Raw genomic sequence first — 20,775 nt, 5'->3', positions numbered from 1 at the left:
CCCAATCGAGCTCTCCAACCACGCGGAACTAACCACACCAGACCAGGTAGGCGGGCGAGGAGGGCGTTCGGCCACCGCGGAGAGCGTCAGTTCATCACCTGGGCAGTGGTCGGTGGGTCGGCAATCGAGCGCAACAGAGCGCTCCAAATCGCGGTCACGGTTCTTTCCGGGCCCAGCAACGCGGCGCCACGGGCGTGCAGGAAGTGTGGCCCTCTTGGCGGCCGCTTATTACAGCACAATAGGGCACTAGTCTATTCACATCACATTGCACGCTGTGTACTTCTACAAAAAGGATTACAATAAATCTTCTATATACAGGGCGGTTTATTTTAATGAACACTAGTAAGTTTAATTAAATAATTGATTACAACATGGTAAACAATGGGCGAAATAAAAATCACAAATACGCTTCAACCACATGTCCACCTACACATGTAGCTTGACCACGAAATCAGTCTCAATTTCAAGCTGTTGGAAATGTTCTTAGGGAATAACGTCCATGAATATACTGCAAAGAATGCTGCAAGGGCAGAAGGTGGGCCGCACCGCACAAATGCTATGTGGCAAAACACGCTTTTGGTATTTGCACAGGGTGCAGGAGGCTTCCCCGCGTAGCTTCTTTCATCCGTTTGACATAAAAACGTACAGAAAGAAAAAAAAATATTTGTGGAGCTTGCGGGATATCACCGGCATCCTCATCCTGGAGCTTCGGCGTCCTGTGTCAGCCATGGTCGTCGGCCGTGAGTTCTTGGCCTGCGTCGATCGGCCGAGCCCCAGCCTTTCAGACCCAAACCGACCTCGCCGTTGTCCCCCCCGCCCCGTCCTCCGCCAAGACCACTTAACACGACGAACTGAACCCGACGCATGGACCTGACCGAAAGACCCACCGACCCGAAACGCCGCCTACATCTGAAGACACCGTTCCCCTGCGCAGGCCGTTCGGCGCGTCCTGGGGGCCTCGACCATCGGCTCCTGGCATAGAGTTTCTTACCATTAACTAGAGGGAAAGCTGGCAGCGCTGCGCCTGAACCTCCATGGGCGCGCAAAGCATCATGGGGCGATGAGCTACTTGGTGTGGGACAGTAGGTTTTTTTTCAGGAACACAGAGTGGCGTTACTGAGATGTCCCATTCCGTATCCACGGCGCGCTCTGCGCGAAGTCGACTTCGGCGTAAAAGTAGTGCGCAAAAGTTATAGTAGCGAGAACACAACAGCACACGACGCAAATAAAAGGTTCCTGTTTTCCGAAATGCTGTGGAAAAAAAACCTTTTAAAATGTTGAAACGACAATTTTTTTTTTCAAAAACATATTTCTTTTTAAAAATGCGCCGGTTAAGCACGAAAAATCGGCTTTTGTGGTCTGCAATGCTTGGCCAATAGGATAGCAAGCCATCGCTTATTTTGGGCAAACTTTATAATTACATGCCTTTCGGCTCATTTATTGCGATTTATTGACAGGATATTGAATTTTAGGACATTCTTGATTATCGAACAACGTTTGTTCTTTCATTCTTTTTGGCCAAAAGTTGTGGTTCTGCAGTCGGTACCTCTCAGCCCCATGATGCTTACAGCGTCCATGGTGGTATAGGTGGTCTCGAGGAAGCTCCATGCGGGGTGCCCGCTTTCCTTCTAATTAATAGTAAGAAACTGTATGGCTCCTGGCGACCTGCGGCCCGGAAGCTTCGTGAACCAGGGTTCATTCATCCATCTCATTCATCGTGGTGGCAAGCACCTCACCACTTTCTGCTTCCTGTCCTGCCATCTTCTGAAGCGCATAACCACTTTGCGCGTGTCTTTGTCACCGATCGGGACGATCGCTCGGTGTCCCCGGGTATAGTGTGACGAAGACGACAAACTGCGCAGTGGCGCGGGACGGAGGGCTCGCGCTAGGCCATTAAATCACCTCACTGCCATCGATCATCGCGTCTCTTTCTTCGGCTGGCCGCCACGTAACAATATATAAACGCTTGATAAAATACTCATACAGAAAAAGCGTTTAGTACTACACAGGGGGTAGTTAAGTTTACGGAATTTGCGCCCTCTTTGAGTTATCAACGCTGCACCATATTTCAGTAGAACACGTTCTTGGGCAAGTTGGTTCATAGCTTGAGTAGATGAAGCGCACAGACACAGCACACAGGAAAGGAAGACACGAGACATGTCTTCTCTTCCTGTGCGCTGTGTTTTTGTGCGCTTCATCTACTCAAGCAATGCACCATACTTGTTTGTTAGTTCGTCTGCTTGCCCACAGCGCCAACAGGCAATACTGTAGGGGAGGATATACAAAATGACAAGAGGGATGATACAGTGTCATCCACACAATTAATCAAATATCAAAGCAAGAATATGTGACAAAAAAAGAAGTAACACAGCAGTCACAAAGGTACACATAGCACTGAAATATTTAAAAGCGGTCATTGTGACAGAGAAAAGAAAACATCGTTAGACGCAATACACGCCGTTGGCACAATACAGGCAGTCGCATTTGAGGGACCAAGCTTTAACCGTTGTTGTTTGTGTGCTCATTTCGCAGCAACCCGAGAGTGTCCTGCGGCAGCATACAAGACGTCGATCTGAACTTCTGGAGGGAGAACTCAGTGTAGACGACCGAGCTGGCGCGAGAGAAAAGGCGTTCCTTTCTTCCGGCAGCAGCGACCGACAGCAACGGGCTCACCGGAAGTCGACGACAGCAGCGAGGCGCCTTCGAGAGAGACTGACAAAGTGATAGTGAGGCGCCGCGCGCCGTCGTGCGTCGGATGTGTCCCACCAAGCGGCATTGGAGCAACGCGGTTGTTCGCCGAGAGACCACGAGATGGCGCTGGCTGCAAAGCTGTCACTGTTCCTTTTATTTTTTTCTTCCAAAGTCAGTCTCGCAGTAATCGCTGTCGCTAGTGCGAGTTCGTGGAAACTTGAAAAAAAACCAGGCACAAAAGACAATGAACAAGAGAAGGAGTGTACACGCCACAACGACTGTCTTTTGTGACTGGTTTTTTTCAAGTTACTATGAACTAACTGGCCCGCATTTCAACCCTTCTGAGTTCGCAGGCCTTGTTAGCGTCTGTTTTAGTTAGGCATGCATTTAGCGTCCTCTTCCGCTCAAACACGACCGAAGGTCATTTGCGGAAACATGTCACCCTAAGGTTTCATAACGTTCAGAGTTATGAATGTTATGAGAATTTTGCGCGTGCCACAAGAAAGGCCGCGTTGAACGCTTTCTAATGACAAGGGTCGCACGGGTTCACCCGCAAAATTTAGGGAGTTAGGGACCTCTTCGTCTCCCCCACGATTCACCCGGTGTGCGCGGCACGCAGAGAGCCCGAGAGGCAGGGACAAAAGCAGATGAACGTTCCACGAACAGCTGACTGCAAACGTACGTGGCGCCACCTTACACGGCAGCCACCAATCGCTAAATGCATGCCTGCATCGTTTTTGGTCACCGATAAATTGTAAATTAAGTTTAGCTTATAGGCTCGGCCGTCTCGTCAACGGGGAAATGTTTGTCGAAGCACGGTCTCACGGTGAGTCTGACAACAAGGAAATTTTTCTCACTGACTGTCTTTTCAATGATTCTGAAGACGTTCGCTAAGCCCAACCCAGTGTAGCTATGTCAACACTTGCACAATCAAGAAACATCCGCCAGCTGAACAAAACTGAAATAGACAGCTAATGTACCCTAGCAGGTTTGCACGGATCTACTGAGATAGGTGCCTTAACTTTCCATTCGCAAGATGTTTTCGATTGGCATCCGTTCGAACTTAGCTGCCCGACTAAGCAGACGGAGGTTGCGCGGCACTGCTATCGCTGCAAATTTTGAATCACAGAGGGCGCTATAATGTCTCAGAGTTCAATTTTTATTCCTTCAAAGCAGGGTTGAGTAGTTTTGCAGTGCGAGACTGCATTAAACAAACGGTGTAATGCAAGTTAATCTTGATCTGTGCTCAGGAAGCAGGCACCGTGCAGTATCCGCCGCTCTGCGACAAATATTTCCCACCGCTCGACCGACAAGCCTGACAGCTTCGCAGCTACGCTCACTCGTAGGCACTCGGCTCTTCGTCCCACATGAATACGGGCGCCATCTTCACGCTGCGACGCGCACTCAAGTTTCAGCACGCCTAGGAAAAGCAAAAAGCTTCCATCACGTGAATCGCTTAGTTCAAATCATCCGCCGCGATATCATCTAACGCATCGTGCCGATATTCTCGAAGAACGATATCGCATAAGAGCATTCAAGCCTTTAGTCTATTCTGTTTTTTTTATCTCTTATCAAAATTTTTGTGCTGTATTGCTCCTTGGAGTGTGAATGCCCGCGACCACAGTAGTGATGGCAAACGAACCCCGAAGGTGCCTTGCGAATTCTCTCTGATCCCTCGATATGCGCTTTGAGTGCAGTTCTCTACCACATAACAGCACGCTGCTATTAGTATTATCACTCGGCCGAGCTTTTTATTAATCTACACCAGAAATCGCTGTGCAAATCACGCGCAAACAAACCGGCAGGAAATGTTCACGACAGCTTGTATGGTGTGAAAAACATTTTTGGATTAGACTTCATGACCACGCCTGACTCAACGCACTACATGGTATTGTGTGAAGTCCAGTGACGAAAAAGACAGTATATCTAACCACTAAAGTGTACATCTCTGTGATAGTAACCGAGAAATTGCGTGGCGATTAGCCGCCATGCCGGAATGACGATCTGCCTTTTTCACCAGATCTGCGCCCTCAGGAAAGTGGCGAAAATTCGTCTGCTACTGGTTGAAATCAAACGCTCGTGGAAGACGCAGGCGCCGTCTGGTTACACGAGGGGCCAGCTGCGCTTACGAAGTGGCGTGTGTGCCGCATGCGCTTGACAGCAACCGCCATCTGTCGCATGCGCGTGTCACTAACATGAACTGCGCATACGCAGTAAGAGCATGTCGTGTCATTTTAAACTAGTGGAGCTGGCGAAGAATTCGCGCGCATGTGTAGAGCGGCCCTGTGAGCAAGGCGGATTATCTTTTCCACCCATGGTAGCTGGCGCGATCAAAAGTTACACGTGCACCACCATTTTGTTGCAGCCACTAACATTTTGGTATCGGCGTACGTTTTTCCTTCAGCCCAGTTACACCCGCTTAGCCCTCAGAGTGCGGCATATGTGATGTGCTCCATTATTGTTTACGTTCCCGGCATTCACTTTGTTAAACACAGTTACTGTTTTGTTGGCACCGATGTGTCGACGGCACGCCCTCGAGTAAAAGCCCTATTTCTCCTGACTGTCGTACCATCACCCTTGTAAATAAACCTATGTTCATAGTTCCTCAATCTACGCCTCTGCCTCGTTTATTCAATTACGTTGTCAACTACAGACCTTCGGTAAAGCAGTCTGCAGGAAGAAAAAACGCTGGTGAGTCTGTTGAGAGTTGTTCAACATTTTAGTCTTTTGACTTATAGGAGCGCCTTGGCCACCGAGCTCTGAAAGCAGCACAACTGTGATATTTTCAATGGAAGAGACTGTCTCAAATCGGACTTCGCGCATAACAATCGACAGAACGGCTTCAAAAGCCTCAATGGGATTTACAAGCAGCGCCTGGCATATGACACCCCCCCCCCCCCCCCCCCCCCGCCCCCTCCCCCTTCCTGCATTTGGTCGGCGAAGGACAGAGAGGACTTGGGAGATCTCGACCAGATTAGACGAAAGATCGATGCGCAGCCCACTGCGATTAACATGCACCCCGAATTACACAGAAAAGGAAGCAAGGCTAGGGCGAACGCCATCGGGAGACCATATGGGGTGCGATGAGAGAAGCAGTTTACGTGGACGCGGCAGGACCGGGCAACGGGATATCAACGACAGCATGCGGGGATGTGGAAGAAAAAAATTAGTTAATGGGGCATGAATTCGATGCCAGCTAGGAATCGCCCAGGCTGACGAAACGGTGATTGCTTTGGCGATGGTTTCCAGGAAGGTCCCGTGTGTAATCACGAACTCCCAGAGTGCATGTCGTCACTGTACCAGAGGAAGGGTTGGTAAATATGCAAACAGAATGTCAGAACTGAGGAAGGTAGACTTTAAATCCACAGACATATGTACTCCAAGCAACCCTACAGATTATGGAAACGATGGCGCTCACGCCGCTGCCCACGCGCTATTATCCTGGGTCCCCCAACGTTCGCAGGAACATAATTATTCTTATCCACTATTAAGCTATACGGATTTACTCCAACATTTGAGATTAAAAGACAAAGTATAAGCCGAACCGCACAAAAATGTAAACAGGAAGCAACGAGTCATACTACGGAAATGCCAATCGAATACTTACAACCTTTGCCCTAAAGTTTCGAGACTGTGTCCATTAAAAAAATCCGTTTAACATTGAAATCATTTGTACAGCACCCTTTCGAAATAGTTTCCCTTGCAGTCTATAACAGCTTCCAACGCTTCTTGAGGTCTTGGAAACAGTTGGAGAACGCTTGTTTTGGCAGGGCTGTCAGTTCCTTTGTGGCGTCTGTAATGGCCTCCACGCTCCCCCATCTAGCGACCTTTTAGGGCTCTCTTCAGACGAGGAAACAGCAAAAAATCGCATGGGGAGAGATCAGGCGACTAGTGCCAATGGGGAAGTAAAATAATGCTGTGCTTGGCGAGAAATTTCGTCCCGTTGAGAGAAGTGTGCGGCCTTGCGTTATCAGGAGAAAGCTCCGTTGTCCAGACGCCCATAAGTCAGGGCGACGGCGTCGCAGTGGATCACGCATGTGTTGGAGGACGCGGATACAAAGCTCCCTGATTCACTGTCTGCCCTTGTGGGACGAACTCGTGGTTGTATGACACCTCGGGCATCGAAAAAACTACCAGCATCGTCTTTGTTTTGGTCTTCTGTCGCAGCACCTTTCTCGACGCCGGAGAGCTTGTGGACCGCCTTTCGGCTCTCTGCCTCTTTGTTTGAGGATTGTATTAAAAGCACCATGATTCGTCTTCAGCAACGATGTTGTCGGCGAATGCAGCCTTGCAGCATTTGCTCTGCCTCGGAGGGAAAACCAGCGCTCACTGATACCTGTGTTCTGCTGGTCTTGAGTGAGGGAGTGCGGCACAAGTCTGGCATTCAGCATCCCTTTCTCGAAGTTCTCACGCAAAATTTGGTGGCATGTTGTCTCACTAATGTCGAGAGCATCTGATAGCATGCGGAGTGCAATGGTGCGGTCTTGCTGCACGATTCTCCCTGATCCGAGCCACGTTATTTTCATTCCATGAAGTTGAAGGGCGCACCCGCCTTGTGTCGCTGCCGTAAGCGTCCACGAAGGAGCTCATACGTTCCTGTGGCTGTGCTGCCATGCTTCACTCAGAATTTTATGTTTACAGGCTGTTCTAGGTGGACGTCCATCTCTCTACATTCACTCACAGTAGAATGCGCAGACGACTAGTGACAACGTATTTTTCTTCAGGTAGTGCCGTCTAGTGACTGCCACAGCAATTAACATAGCTCAGGTTATCCCGAAAAAAGGCTGTACACATACACACCAACATTTGTTTTGGTAATCACTTCTAGAGCCTTGCATGGAAAACCAGAGAATTTAGCCGACGTGTAAAAATCACTGGTATGCTACTCTGCGTATGCGCATGCCAGAGAGAGAGAGAGAAAACACTTTATTTGCACCCGTAGGAGAGTATGGGTGATGGGTGAGATACAGCTCCCCCTTTAACCGTCTCCCTCTCCCCTAGACGTCAGCCGGAATCAGTTGACTTCCGGCGGTGGCCTGCGCTTGACCGATGACTTGTTTCTGGACTTGTTCTTCCTGGCTATGGAGGGAGAATTCCATGGACTCTTTGTTTCCATGTAGACCGTTTAGCGCTGGGCAAGCCCACAGCATGCGATTTAGAGTCGCTATGCCTTCCCAGTTTTTGCATTTCGAAGAGTGCGGGCGATGTCGGGTTGGTGGCGGACGATGTCTCTTCTCATCGATGACAGGTTATGTTTATCGCTTTAGTATGCCATTTACCTTTCAGACGTGCTTTAAATCTAAATTTATAGCACAACCACATTTCATCTACAAAGCTCGAGAGAAACGACTGACGAGAAAGACGAATGCAGCAGCGCATGTGACAAGCACTGTTAGATGTCAATTGCGCCAAGCATCACGAATAAGAGCCCATTCATGCATAATTTGCGACAGTACGAAACAGTACTTGATACGCTCCGTCGAAAAAGCAGTACCATATACATCTTGGACGCGTTAATGGGAACCAGCAGAACACCGACGGCACCTCACCAGATTGTGGCCTCGCCCTAGCTCGCTCCGGTTCGGTCTAAACAGAATTCGGTAAAATGGTCGCTGCAAGTCGATGCGTGGTGAAGGTTTCCACCTATTGTTCCTTAAATTTATCCCCCATTGATGGTATAACTTGGGCTTAGAGCGCGACAACGTGCATCACAACAAAGAGCAGAGTTGGCGACGCTAGCGCAACCAGGACGCCACAGTTGAGCAGACGAGGCTCCATTACGTACTGTGTGCAGCTACGTTCTGTCGTCTGCTAGTGTCGTCCAATAGCGATGCTATGGACCCTTATTTTTGAAACGTCCTTTCCCGAGGACTTTGCTGCTCTCCTCATGCAGTTGACGGCGCAACAGGTAGGAATTGTCACGAAGAAAGACGAGAACGTCGAAAAGACAAAATGCTAAGCGGAAAACGAAAACTAAAACTGAAAAACCGTGCTGAGGTCCGATTTCGTGCACTGCCAAAGGCTGACTTCCGGTACATGCCGCCCAACTTTTGGTGGCTTCACTTTCGGTACAGTACTTTCGGGTACCCGATGCGGCATCCAGCCATGGAGGAAAAAAAAAAAACAGGAGGGAGGGTCCGGAGAGAGCGTTTAAGCCTAGTCATAAGAAGCAAAAACCATTAAAAAGTCCATTCCCCCCCCCCCCCCCCCCCCCCCCCCCCCCCCCGTGAGCATATCACGTGATGGCGTGCGGTAATTTTTATCAGCGCCGCGCGCGCATGCGCGCACCAGCACGGGGAAACTAGGTCTGTTCGATTCGTCTGCACTCCCTGCACCAGTTCTGTAAAGTTCCGCAGCGGTGTCGTGGCGGTGCCGCGAGCGTGCAGCGCCAGTTCCAGCAGTTCAAGTGTTGCCTACTTCCAAAACGAATGGTCGAGTGCAGGCCTGGTCGTCTGCTAGCCTTGGCGTCGCCACCAAATTGCAGCCAGCAGCGTGGCGCCCAAATCAACGGCCGCCAACATCCCGAACCGCGTGAAGATTTTTCAAACAACACATCGCAGCGAAGTGTTGCCATGAATCAGCCTCGATGCAACCTTGCGGCAGCTAAGCGAAACGCACGTGTGTTCTTTTACTGAACACGACTGAGGTGCGCGCGCGCCGACTTGTATGCTAAGCGGTTGTTGCAACAACGTGCATCATGCGCTGCATGCACGTGTTTACTTTTTAGTTAACATAACCGGCTTCGAGTACTAATGTAACTTTATTAGTAGAAAGGATCGATAGACGCCGGTTACGGGTCCGTCGAGAGCGCAATGGTCGAGAGATGCAAGGTGCCGGCAAGGGCCGCCGTCCCCACCTCCGTCGTCGCCTTCTCGGGTGGCCACTCACGTTTCATGAGAGTCGGCGGGCCCGTGCGAGGCACTGTTATCATCGACGAGTAAAATAATATGAGTATGTCCGCCGTTTATCGCAAAGCGCAAGCCATCGTCGCGCAAGCCGTCGTCTGCTTCCATGGCGGCTACAGCTGCACCATTTCGGCACCGACCATTGAGGAGGTGCACCGTATTCCTGCACTTTCCTGAACGACCTGCACAACGTCTGCACTTTTTTGAAACGAATGGCGTCGTGCAGACGGCGCCATCTTGCACCGCTGAAACGAATGGCGAAGTGCAGCACCGCGAGAACCAGTTCACGAAGTGCAGGCAAATCGAACGGACCTCTAGGAGGTGCACAGTTTTCCTGCACTTTCCTGTACTAGAACTGCACAACGTCTGCACTTTCTTGAAACGAATGGCGTCGTGCAGACGGCGCCATCTTGCACCGCTGAAACGAATGGCGAAGTGCAGCACCGCGAGAACCAGTGCACGAAGTGCAGGCAAATCGAACGGACCTCTAGGAGGTGCACAGTTTTCCTGCACTTTCCTGTACTAGACCTGCACAACGTCTGCACTTTCTTGAAACGAATGGCGTCGTGCAGACGGCGCCATCTTGCACCGCTGAAACGAATGGCGAAGTGCAGCACCGCGAGAACCAGTTCACGAAGTGCAGGCAAATCGAACGGACCTCTAGGAGGTGCACAGTTTTCCTGCACTTTCCTGTACTAGACCTGCACAACGTCTGCACTTTCTTGAAACGAATGGCGTCGTGCAGACAGCGCCATCTTGCACCGCTGAAACGAATGGCGAAGTGCAGCACCGCGAGAACCAGTTCACGAAGTGCAGGCAAATCGAACGGACCTTAGACAGAAACCAACTACCGAAAGTATAACCGAAACACTTTGAACACGCTCAGGCGTGCGCCGCGTCATGAAGTGCTGCGCGCCCGGGTGTAGGAGCCGCACAGAAATAGTTTCTTCGGAGGTTTTGTTCCACCGGTGAGTGAATATTTCTTCAATAATGCTGCGGTGAAAATATGCGCTGTGGTTCTGCATGGAAAAGAGCCGAATGGGTATGAATGGGTACTATTTTTTTCAATATTGCGCGACAGGTTTCCGAACGACCCTGCAGCAAGAAAACGGTGGATTGACACACTGCAACGTTCGGATAATTGGTTGCCGACAAAATGGAGCGTTGTTTGCTCCCTGCATTTTCGTGCAGACTACTTCAAGACTGCGACAGGGAACCTTCGCCGTATGACAGAAAGTGCCGTGACATCGATTTCTCTTGCTTCAGTAAGTATCATGCGTGTATACCAATTAACAGCAGTGTTTATGAGCGATTAGCTGACTGACGGCATCTTTGCGTGCTTAGTCACCCTAATATTTCACTGAAAGTGAATGCTTCTATAATATGCACGACTGCAATGCATATATGCACAATTTCGTTGCATTGTATACAGCATGTTCAGAACTGTCGCGGTATACCACATGACACCAGCCGGGACGAGGTCTGCCGAGCGCCGTGCGCGGTTATGCCATGACAAAGTAACGAGCTGTCATTCCCAATTGTAGTGCTCAGCTTAAAATATATACATCAATTATCAATCCGCTCTGCTATGCATGAATACGCTAGTTCGCAAACACTGGTTTTCAAAGGACACGGTGCTGTAGAGGACGAGGAGAGGACGCGCCGCTGTGGGTCGGACATACGAGATGCCTCGCGCATCCGCGCCGCTTGTCGATACCTTGAGATGCCTCACATGCGCGGCGCGGCAGCATCTAAAACGTCTCTCTCTCTCGTTGGCTCCGCGCTCTCCTTTCGAATTCGTTTTTGTTTTGTGAAGAACAAAGTATACTGAGTCTTCTAGGAATCTCCACGCTGTCAGCACGTCTCTTTTTATCCTGCAGCGAGGACGAAGCCCTCGCTGTAGTATACAGTGTAATATCGGTGTGAAACAATTAAGTTTTACCTATAATAATCATTTTACTACGGTGAGCATGAGTGAGCAGTGTACGTCTTCCTCCTCTGCCTGCATACGCCTGTCGGAAACCACTGAATCTCCACATGTCGATGAAAGCCTCAGACAAACATTCTTTCCTGTACTGCTGTGAAACAGCTCCTTTGGTGGCGTCGTTTCCGCAGAGCGTCGTCGCTTTTTGTCCATCTGTAGCCGATAAATTCGAAGGCCAATGGGCTAATAAACCGTACGCGCGTCAGGGCTGCGACTCCACTCTTTGCGGCTTTGCCCCCACTGTTCGTTTTCATCACGAAAAGCGATATGCTATCTCTTCAACGGCCGGACTTCTGACAGGCAAAGTCAGCCCGCTAATTCTCTGCCTCTTATTTTTTTTTTTGCGCGCGTGCGCGTGTGTGTGCGCGTGCGGAGGAGGCGAGCTTTGAAACAAACCGAACCCTCGCCTCCCAAAGCTGCCGGCAGCGTTCAGGAGGTCTGCGAGTATGCCGGCCTGCGAGGATGGTTATTTCTTAAGCAGTATATAGCAGTACGTGGCGCGCTCCCCCCCCCCCCCCCCCCCCCCCTACTCCTCACACACACATTCTTTCGTTTTCAAGAGGCGTTATCTGGTTCTGTTACTTGCATTTTCCTCCTTTCGTTCCCTCCCCCCACACGCCGCTTCTCGTCATCAGTGTTATCTCACTTCTTCCGCCCAGATACGGCCGTCGATTAGACCTAGCCTAAGTATGAAGGCAATATCTGTTTGTAGACCTTACATGTACGCGCAAACATACAGTGACAACAAACTTGCATGTGCAGCATATATGTTTACAGTCGAGCCTACTGATAACCGTACATAACGAACACTCGTTCAATACGAATAAAGACGCTGCGATTGATATTATATGGCTATTGCGCCAAGTCTCAGAGGGTACGAATATCTGTGGACACAAAATTCAATTACAGCAAACATGCACAGCACCAGGCGCTAGCGTATCGATTCGGAGGAGCTGCGCGGTCTTGCGCGGGCATCGCTGTCGCTTTTTTTGCGCGAAGGCCAATAAAGGGAGTGCTTTACTGGAAGCAAATGCAAAAAAAAAGCTCGGGCGTTTTCGTCAGTCGCATTAGTTATAGCCTGCCGCGCACGCACAGATCAGCGATTCCTTAAGACATACTGAGCAGTACCAGTTGAAAAAAATTAAAGGTGCATGGAAGTCTCCTTCCGTTGCCTCCTCTGTTAGTAATATAATTGATCATTGATGGTAAACATAATTAACTACCATTTTAACACTAATTAATAGTTAAATAACAGTTAATTGTTAATTTTGAATCCATTGCTAATAATTATTTTTATTAATTATAAATCAAAGGATTTCATTATTATTTTTATTGTTCATTCATTTCTAAAGGGAATATTAGTACTTCACCAATCTCATCACAAAATCAGGGTAATTGGCGAAATTAATTGCCTTATGTATTCAATTACTACTTTATTTAGTCATTTCAGCTTTCCATTCAATCATTATTAATCATTACAAGATAGGCTGTGTCTACACTTCCTGCCCACAGCCCATGGTGACACATCCTGCCCACGCCACTTATGAGGCAAGAAATGCTTTCGCATTAAACACCTCAAGCTACCAGCCGATGTCGCTCCCGGCCAAGAGCAGAGTTAACAGTGCGATTCACAGGCAATAATTAGCACTACGTAGGAGTTTCCCAAAACGACTTCGGGTCCTGTCAAAGCACGTTGGCCCTTAATTAAATTGATTGATTATAGGGGTATACTAAGCCTTAAATATTGAGGTGTTTTCTGTGCACGTAAACCGGCTGCCCTCGCCACTGCACTCGCATGCAACGATGGCGCGATCTTCTGCAAAAGGATGACACCGGTTACCGCTGAGCAAAGACTGCATTGTGAAAAAAATTGAAATGCCACAGACGCAGAAATGGCCACATTTGTAGGTACAGATCTCGTGTCCGGCTGACAGCAGACTTTCTCATTGTGGGATACCTTAGGAATAGACGCACAACCCCGATCGCCCTGTGGTTACGATACGCGTGATGCTCGCAGTGTACCCTAACCAAAGCAGAAGTGGGAGGCATTGCGAATGAATAAAATCCGGCCTGCTGGTGTTTCTATCAAGCATGATCAGTCCACTTGCTGAGAATTTCCAGGTACAATTCACAAGCGACGCGTGGCGGTCATGTTCGATATAACTGGGCTAAAATAAAATGTACCGTTGAGGTGAAAAGTTCCTAAACCACATGTTACTCAAACGAAGCCGAGAGCTCTACTATTAGCCGGCGGCTGGAGGTCACGCTTGTGCAGATGAAAGAACAAAATTTTCCCTTTCACCTCCACTAGTGTGGTCTTCAGCCACCGATTAATAGCGGGCCTATCGGCTTTGTTTCATTAACATGTGGTCCAGAGACTTTTGACCCTGACTGTACATCATACTTGTAATTTTCTAGCATTTTTTGCCAATCAAAGAGATTTGGAAACTAGCCTAGACGTGCCAGAATGCTTCCATGTCAACGTTCGATTGCCCCGAAGTGCTCCAGATTAGAAATTTTAGTGCTCAAAACTCGGCATTCCTCAGCTCTAAAATGCTCCAAATAGAAAATTTTCAGTTCTAAAAATTGCTCCAAATTCTGACTTAAGAACCTGCCACACTGTGTAATGTCACTTCTGAAGCACGCATCAAAGCATGTTTCATTATGCCATAACAGCAAACGTGTTGTCTTATTACGTGCTTATTTTCTTCTGTGCAGACACACACAGGAGAAGCTTCGACAGCAGCTGCAGCAATGGCAAGTGAAAAAGAAGTTCTGCATGAAGAGGATGTTATACAAACAAGCCTACAGCCTTCAAATGAACCAATATGTAAACCTGTACAAATTCGTTTATGGAGTGTGAGATCAAGGTTGGCCTCTTCTAAGGCCATTGCAAAGGTCTAATCAATGCAGCAAATTTATTTGAGAACTATAACAATTAATGCAATTTCATTAGCGCAACACACATGCACAAGGAAGCATATTTCGGACCTTTCTAGAATTAAACTTTCTGTAGCACTCACCATGCTCTTGCATTGCTTGTCACTGCACTTATTTTCCACTTTCAGTTACTTTAAAGCTAGTAAGTTGCACTGCATGCTATCTCGTGCTGAAACAAGTAGCTTAGAAACATTGCACAGTCAAAAAATAGGTAAAAATACCAGTGTAGAAATGCTTAAGACAGCACTTTTATGTGGCAAATGCGTTTTATACGGCATATATAGGGACCAACATGAATGTCTGCACTCGCAGTTCAATTCTAAATTCTTTGATATTAGCTGATTCTGCTGCTCTTATGGCTGCAGGTGCAGTATCTGTGCGATGCCAGCAGTGCTGCTGAAATTGCTGGTCCCTCACAGAGCGACTCGGAAGGCACAACTACTTCTATTTGCAAAGATCCGCCGCTTGCAAAGCAACACAGTGTTTCTCCAGAGGAGATGGCGGCAGAACAACTGAAGGAACAAGAGGTTCTGATGGAGTGGGAAACTGGTTCTTCAGGAACCATATCTGCCGAAGAGGGAATACCAATTCCTGTGTCCCCTCCGATGCAAAAGAAGCCTTGCCACAGGCAGCTGCCCTTCGACTGCAACCAAAGTGATCGCGAAGCTGCAGCGAGTTTTAAAAAAAGTTAACTGCTTCATTTACACTTCTGCATTATGCAAAAATATGCTACACTATTTGCCTATGCCAGTAGGCCAATGAGTGCAACCCACTTTTGCAAACTTTCTATTTCCTAAGTAATGAATTAAATTTTGATTATTTTTCTTGTTTTCTTTTAAGGCTGTGGTCTGCAGTTTCATGCGTTTGTTATTTTTTGGTAACATTTTGAGCAGAAAGGTCAAGTTGACTTGCTTTTGTGTGTCCTCACAATAGCTGTGTGTTCGTGTCCAGGTGGCCGATCTACGAGAAGGCACTGGAAATGCACAAGCCACGGTGGGACCATCTCTGCAAGCCAGGAGGGTTGCACTCACAGCACCAGCATCGAAGGCAGGCATGGTGAGACGGGTACTAGGCATTACTTGCTTTCACTCAAAGCAACAGGTGGAAGAAAGTGGGGCCCCTGTAATCCCTGTTTAGTACACAAAATGGATCATTGACTACTTCAGGAACATTATAGTGTGAAAATTTTCAATTGGATGTTACATGGTGAATGTTGCAATCAAATGGATTCTGGATTTTGAAGTTTTCTGTATCAATAGATAGTGAAGGAGGGTCTGTGAGGTTGCACTTCACAATTCATAGATAGCTCTGTCAGGAAAATTATATATCGTTTTCAGACCTAAGCAAAAGTGAGGCTTTACATTATAAATCAAGAGTTATTCTTGAAGCCTGGGTGTTCAAATAAATGCAGAGAAAAAATCTGGCAGTTCTTCTTCCCCATACTTTTTGTTCCATGCCTCTGGCCTTCGGAAACATACCACAATCGCTTATGATGCACATTTCTTTAAATACGAATATGATGGAATGTGCATTTGTTCCAAACCTGAAATAATCTCAAAATAAAGCAATGGAGCTATGTGGCCACTGAACACAAAAATCACATTTAGACTAATGAACTAACTTGGAAGGCTGTGAGTGCCCCTACTATTACATGTTTTTGAATGGCGACACTGAGGTGACAGGGAGTACTTTATAATTTCTGATGGCATGCCGGCTTCAAAAACTATATGAAGTATAAATAACTGGAAGCTCATTCCTCCAGACCTATTCTGCCTACCGTACAGCTTTGGCTGTGTGTTTAGTTTGATTATGAAAAGCATTTATTAAATGTAACGTTATGAAAAAATATTTTGAAGTTCTGAGAAACGTTACTTTACAAGTCATTATTGCTCTAGTATTTTAATATGTCCATCACCTTTCCTAGCAGGCTTTCTGTGAGAAGCACTTTAGTCTCAAATGCTTGCTTTAATAAGCCAAGTGGTGCTCATGGCACGACCACCATTGAATTCTCACCATATTTTTGCATGAGCTCAGGTTTTAGTGGCAAAAAAATTGCTCACCGTTACTTTTTTGCCTGTGTATACTCAAACTTGGGGTGATACATGCAATCATGTCTTCAGCATATCAATAAAGTGCAATGAAAAAATTCTTGATATTTGTATGTGCTATTGCCAGCCTCCAGCAATGAAGAATACCCTTGAAAAGGCGTTCCTGCATCATCAGGTGAAGCGCTATGCTGCCATCCATGTCTCCACCAAAAAGAAAATAAAAAGACTGCAGCAAGCGCAGCACCGTCTTCAACACAAGGTTGCTCACTTTTCAAGTGTGATTGATGATCTATCAAAAAACAAAATTCTGATTGAGGAAAACATTGCTGCACTCCAAAGCCTTGCAGGCTCCAAAGAAAACCTATTGATGTGTCACATTGCTCAAAAATCAGGCAAACCACATTCGATGGCCTACTCTCCTGAGTTAAGAGCGTTTGCATTAACTTTGCATTTTTATTCCCCCAGGGCATACAACTATGTCAGGGCTGTTTTTGACACATGTTTGCCTCACCCAAAGACATTGTCAAAATGGCAGGAGCATATTGATGGCTCTCCTGGTTTTTCTAAAGAAGCATTGGCTGCACTTGAAATGAAAGTGGAAGAAAATTCAAATCTAGGCCATTCTACACTCTGCAACTTGGTTGTAGACGAAATGGCGATTAGGCGACATGTCGAATGGGATGGTAAAAGGTTTCATGGGCATGTGGACATGGGAACTGAAGTGAACAATGACAGCTTCCCCGTTGCTAAAGACTAATTTGTTGCTTTGCTGGTGGCAATCAATGGGAGATGGAAGCTACCATTAGGGTACTTCCTTGTTGATGGCCTAGGAGGTGAGCAACGGAGAAATATTGTCCTCCATTCTACTTCTCTTGTACACAGAAAAGGCGCACATGTAGTAAGTTTAACTTGCAATGGTGCAGCTGCGAATTTTTCTATGTTGCGCAACCTTGGTTGCAAGCTTCGCTTGGAAGAGCTGGACACTGCTTTTCCTCACTCTGTGACAAATCGACCAATATTTGTTTTATTGGATGCCTGTCACATGCTTAAACTTCTTAGAAACACACCATGCGATAAAAAGTTTTGGAAAATGCCAATGGGGGCCTAATAATGTGGAGGCACATCAAACAGCCGCACGAGTTGCAATACTCAGAGGGACTGCATTTGGCAAACAAACTGAGACAATCCCACATCAACTGGGAATCTCAGCCAATGAAAGCATCCCTTGTAGCACAGGTATTCAGCACGTCTGTAGCAGATGCTATTGCAGAATGCAGCGCACTAAACGTAAGAAGCTTGCGAGATTCTGCAGCCAGAGAGGAGTTTGTAAGATATTTGAACAATGTGTTCGACATTCTCAACTCGTGACACCTGAAACAAAGAGGCTGGAAAAAGCCCCTGCACCCTGAAAATGTGGCTGCTGTTACCACATACTTGCAAAAAGCAAAGGAATACTTTTCCTTTATTTGAGACCCAGCACAAAAAAACTGATCACAGCGACTAACAGAAAAACAGGATTTATTGGCTTTTTAATTTGCATGCAGAGTGTAATTTCCTTGTACACCCATTTAGTTTAGGATAATGCAGTATTAGCATATCTGCCTACTTCAAAAGTGAACCAGGACCATCTTGAACTGTTTTTTGCAGCGATAAGTTCATTCAGATGCTGCAATGATAATACAACTGCACGGCAGTTTGCTGCAGCATTCAAGCGCCTTATAGTGCAAAATGAGGTGAAAGATGTTGCCAGTGGAAACTATCTTACACTTGAGCACATCAGTATTCTCTACGTGAGCTCATCTGTGAAGCCATTTTCAACAGAAGTAATAAACATGACCACCACGCGCAAAAGCCTAACAGAAAATGAGCCTTCTGTTGAAACAGTGCCGAGCATTGTTGAAGAGCATGCTTACTGCTCTGATCCAGGCAAAATTTCAGAAACTGCAGAGGTTGTTGTTTCATACATTGCTGGATTTGTAGTAAGAAATCTACAAGCCAGTCTGAAATGTCATGAGTGTGTATCTGCACTAACCGCATCACGTCATGATAACAGAACCTACTCCCTGATTCGAAGGAAATCACATGGTGGCTTAATCTACCCTTCAAAGGATGTCCTCACAATCTGTCAGCAATGAGAAAGAACTGCGTCGAGCCATAGCTTGCTCTCCTTTGATGTCACGAGGGCTTGCAGATAAGGTTGCAGTTGCTGCAATGACAGCATTTATAGGTAAAGACCTTTTTAGAGTTCTTAATGAACACATGATTGATAACCTTCCCCTTGAAAACCACTCATCCCACCTTGTGAGGGCAATTGTACAAAAATATCTAGACATCAGGGTGCATTATCTTGCCAAAACGGCCACAGAGCAACTTCACTTAGAAAAGGTGCGGCACAAGCACACAAAGCTGACACAATTCAAAGGTCAATAGTTAAAAAAATGATTGCAAATTCAATATTGTGCTATGGGGTACAGATATTGCTGCAGTAACATCTTTAAATCATTGGCTATCAGCCCTGTCAAGCCGCTAAGGAAGTTTTCTTGCAGCTGCTTCCTGTCTTGAGGTCAGTGAAAAATAAATATTGTTAATATTAATTACCAAGCATTGACCTAACTGTTAGGGAAATTGCGTTACATGATTAACACAATTTGTTTCAACAAAGTGTGTGCGTTGTCTTTGAACAAAGTGCCTTCTTTGTGTTTCACGTGATGCTTGCAGTACACACTAACATGCAAAGCTTTGAATGCACGTCGAGGCTGTTGCATGTTCTTTAACTCTAAATGTTGTATATTGTTCAAGAGTTCATACAAAGTGCAGGCAAGCAATGTTATTGTTTTTACTACCCTCGTCAAACTACACATGCATCATAATGCATGTTATTATTGGTTTTTCTTTAGCACACAGCACTTCTGCAGCCCAAGTGCTACTGGAAGTCCAATTGTACTTACGTACCTGTGTTACATTGTGCGTAATAATGATAATCACTTCAGAACTGTACAACGATAGGGAAGCTCAACCTTAACCTATCCAACGATGAGCACCCATAATATACATTTTATATGTGCGTAACAATGTTTTATGTTTGTACAGCTTATATTTAGTTCTCTAAATTGTGAATAATAGTCCTGAAATAAAATGTCTTGCTTACTGCTTCACGCATTGCCGTTTCGGTTCGTATTGCATCACAACGTGCATCTGAACATAAGGTTTAATTTGATCACACGCAAGTTTTGCATATAATGTGTTTCGCAATTATACGCGCGCCGTATAACATTCTTCTCTGAGCTAAACTGGTGAATCGTTCGAGCTCAAATTTCGCACACAAATGGAATTTGGTCGCCAGTATTGATGTTTTAAACCACTTTTTTTTTGGGGGGGGGGGTGGGGGGTACTCGCCTGATTCTATCAAAGAAGTCACATATCTGCATCGTCTACGGGGACGGCGAAGCAAAACTAGCCACGGCGCGCGTATAATTCTGCAATGCCCTTCACTGAGAGCAGAACAGATAATCCCAGCAATCGCCTGATTCATTGGGTTTATTTAACGTCTCAAAACGACTTAGAATATGAGTGCCACCGTAGTGGAGGGTTCAAGATAAACTGACCGCCTGAAGATCGTTAACGTGCGCCGATGCGCGGGCCTCTGCATATCGCTACCGCTGAAATGCGGCAGCAGCGACTGGGATTGTAATTATCCACAGTAATGTGCGAGCGATTGCCTCGATCGCTTCTTCATCTCTGGAGCAGGTGTGTCTTAAAAATCCATGCAAACAATTTACGGCAGATCCTTTACCGCGTTTTATGCTGGAAGACGGGGAAAGGTGCCTGTGCCAAGGCAACACTGCCGCGCGTCATCACAGGCGGACGCCTTCAGTTACGTGTTTCCCCATGTACAGTGGAAATTTAAGCGAAAGTACGGAGATTGAGCCATCCAAGAGAGTTGCTTCACCTTTCTATTGAGTAAGTATTGAATCCGAGAAAGCCATCGTCGTGAGACGTACCAGATGTGTACGCTTCTGCCTGGCGCTGTTATTTCGGTGAATGACATGCGTGTTGCACCAAAAATACGTTATCTCATAAATTTCATAGGGGCTACCGAACGATCGCACATGCCGAACCAGAAAAAAGCGGCTTGGAGCTCGCCAAAGCAGGCGGCCGCGCGGCTGAGCAGACGAGCGCACTAAAACACCGACAACGACAACATTAG

General features: G+C 46.9%; 2 protein-coding genes across 2 annotated transcripts in view; one reads left to right on the top strand and one right to left on the bottom strand.

Annotated features, from left to right (window-relative positions):
* Nucleotides 1–5,320, top strand: part of LOC144107668 (uncharacterized) — an 89,839-nt gene extending 84,519 nt beyond the window's left edge. The window contains exon 9 of the mRNA XM_077640783.1: nt 2,533–5,320. Coding sequence (XP_077496909.1) covers nt 2,533–2,602 — 70 coding nt within the window. The 3' untranslated portion in view covers nt 2,603–5,320. The remainder of the gene's footprint in view (nt 1–2,532) is intronic.
* Nucleotides 1–20,775, bottom strand: part of LOC144107669 (major facilitator superfamily domain-containing protein 4A-like) — a 422,352-nt gene that overhangs the window by 188,035 nt on the left and 213,542 nt on the right. The gene's annotated exons all lie outside the window — the stretch shown is intronic.

Source organism: Amblyomma americanum, chromosome 10 (assembly GCF_052857255.1).
Source record: "Amblyomma americanum isolate KBUSLIRL-KWMA chromosome 10, ASM5285725v1, whole genome shotgun sequence".
In the NCBI taxonomy this organism is placed as follows: domain Eukaryota; kingdom Metazoa; phylum Arthropoda; class Arachnida; order Ixodida; family Ixodidae; genus Amblyomma; species Amblyomma americanum.
This window is presented reverse-complemented; position numbering and strand designations above follow the sequence as displayed.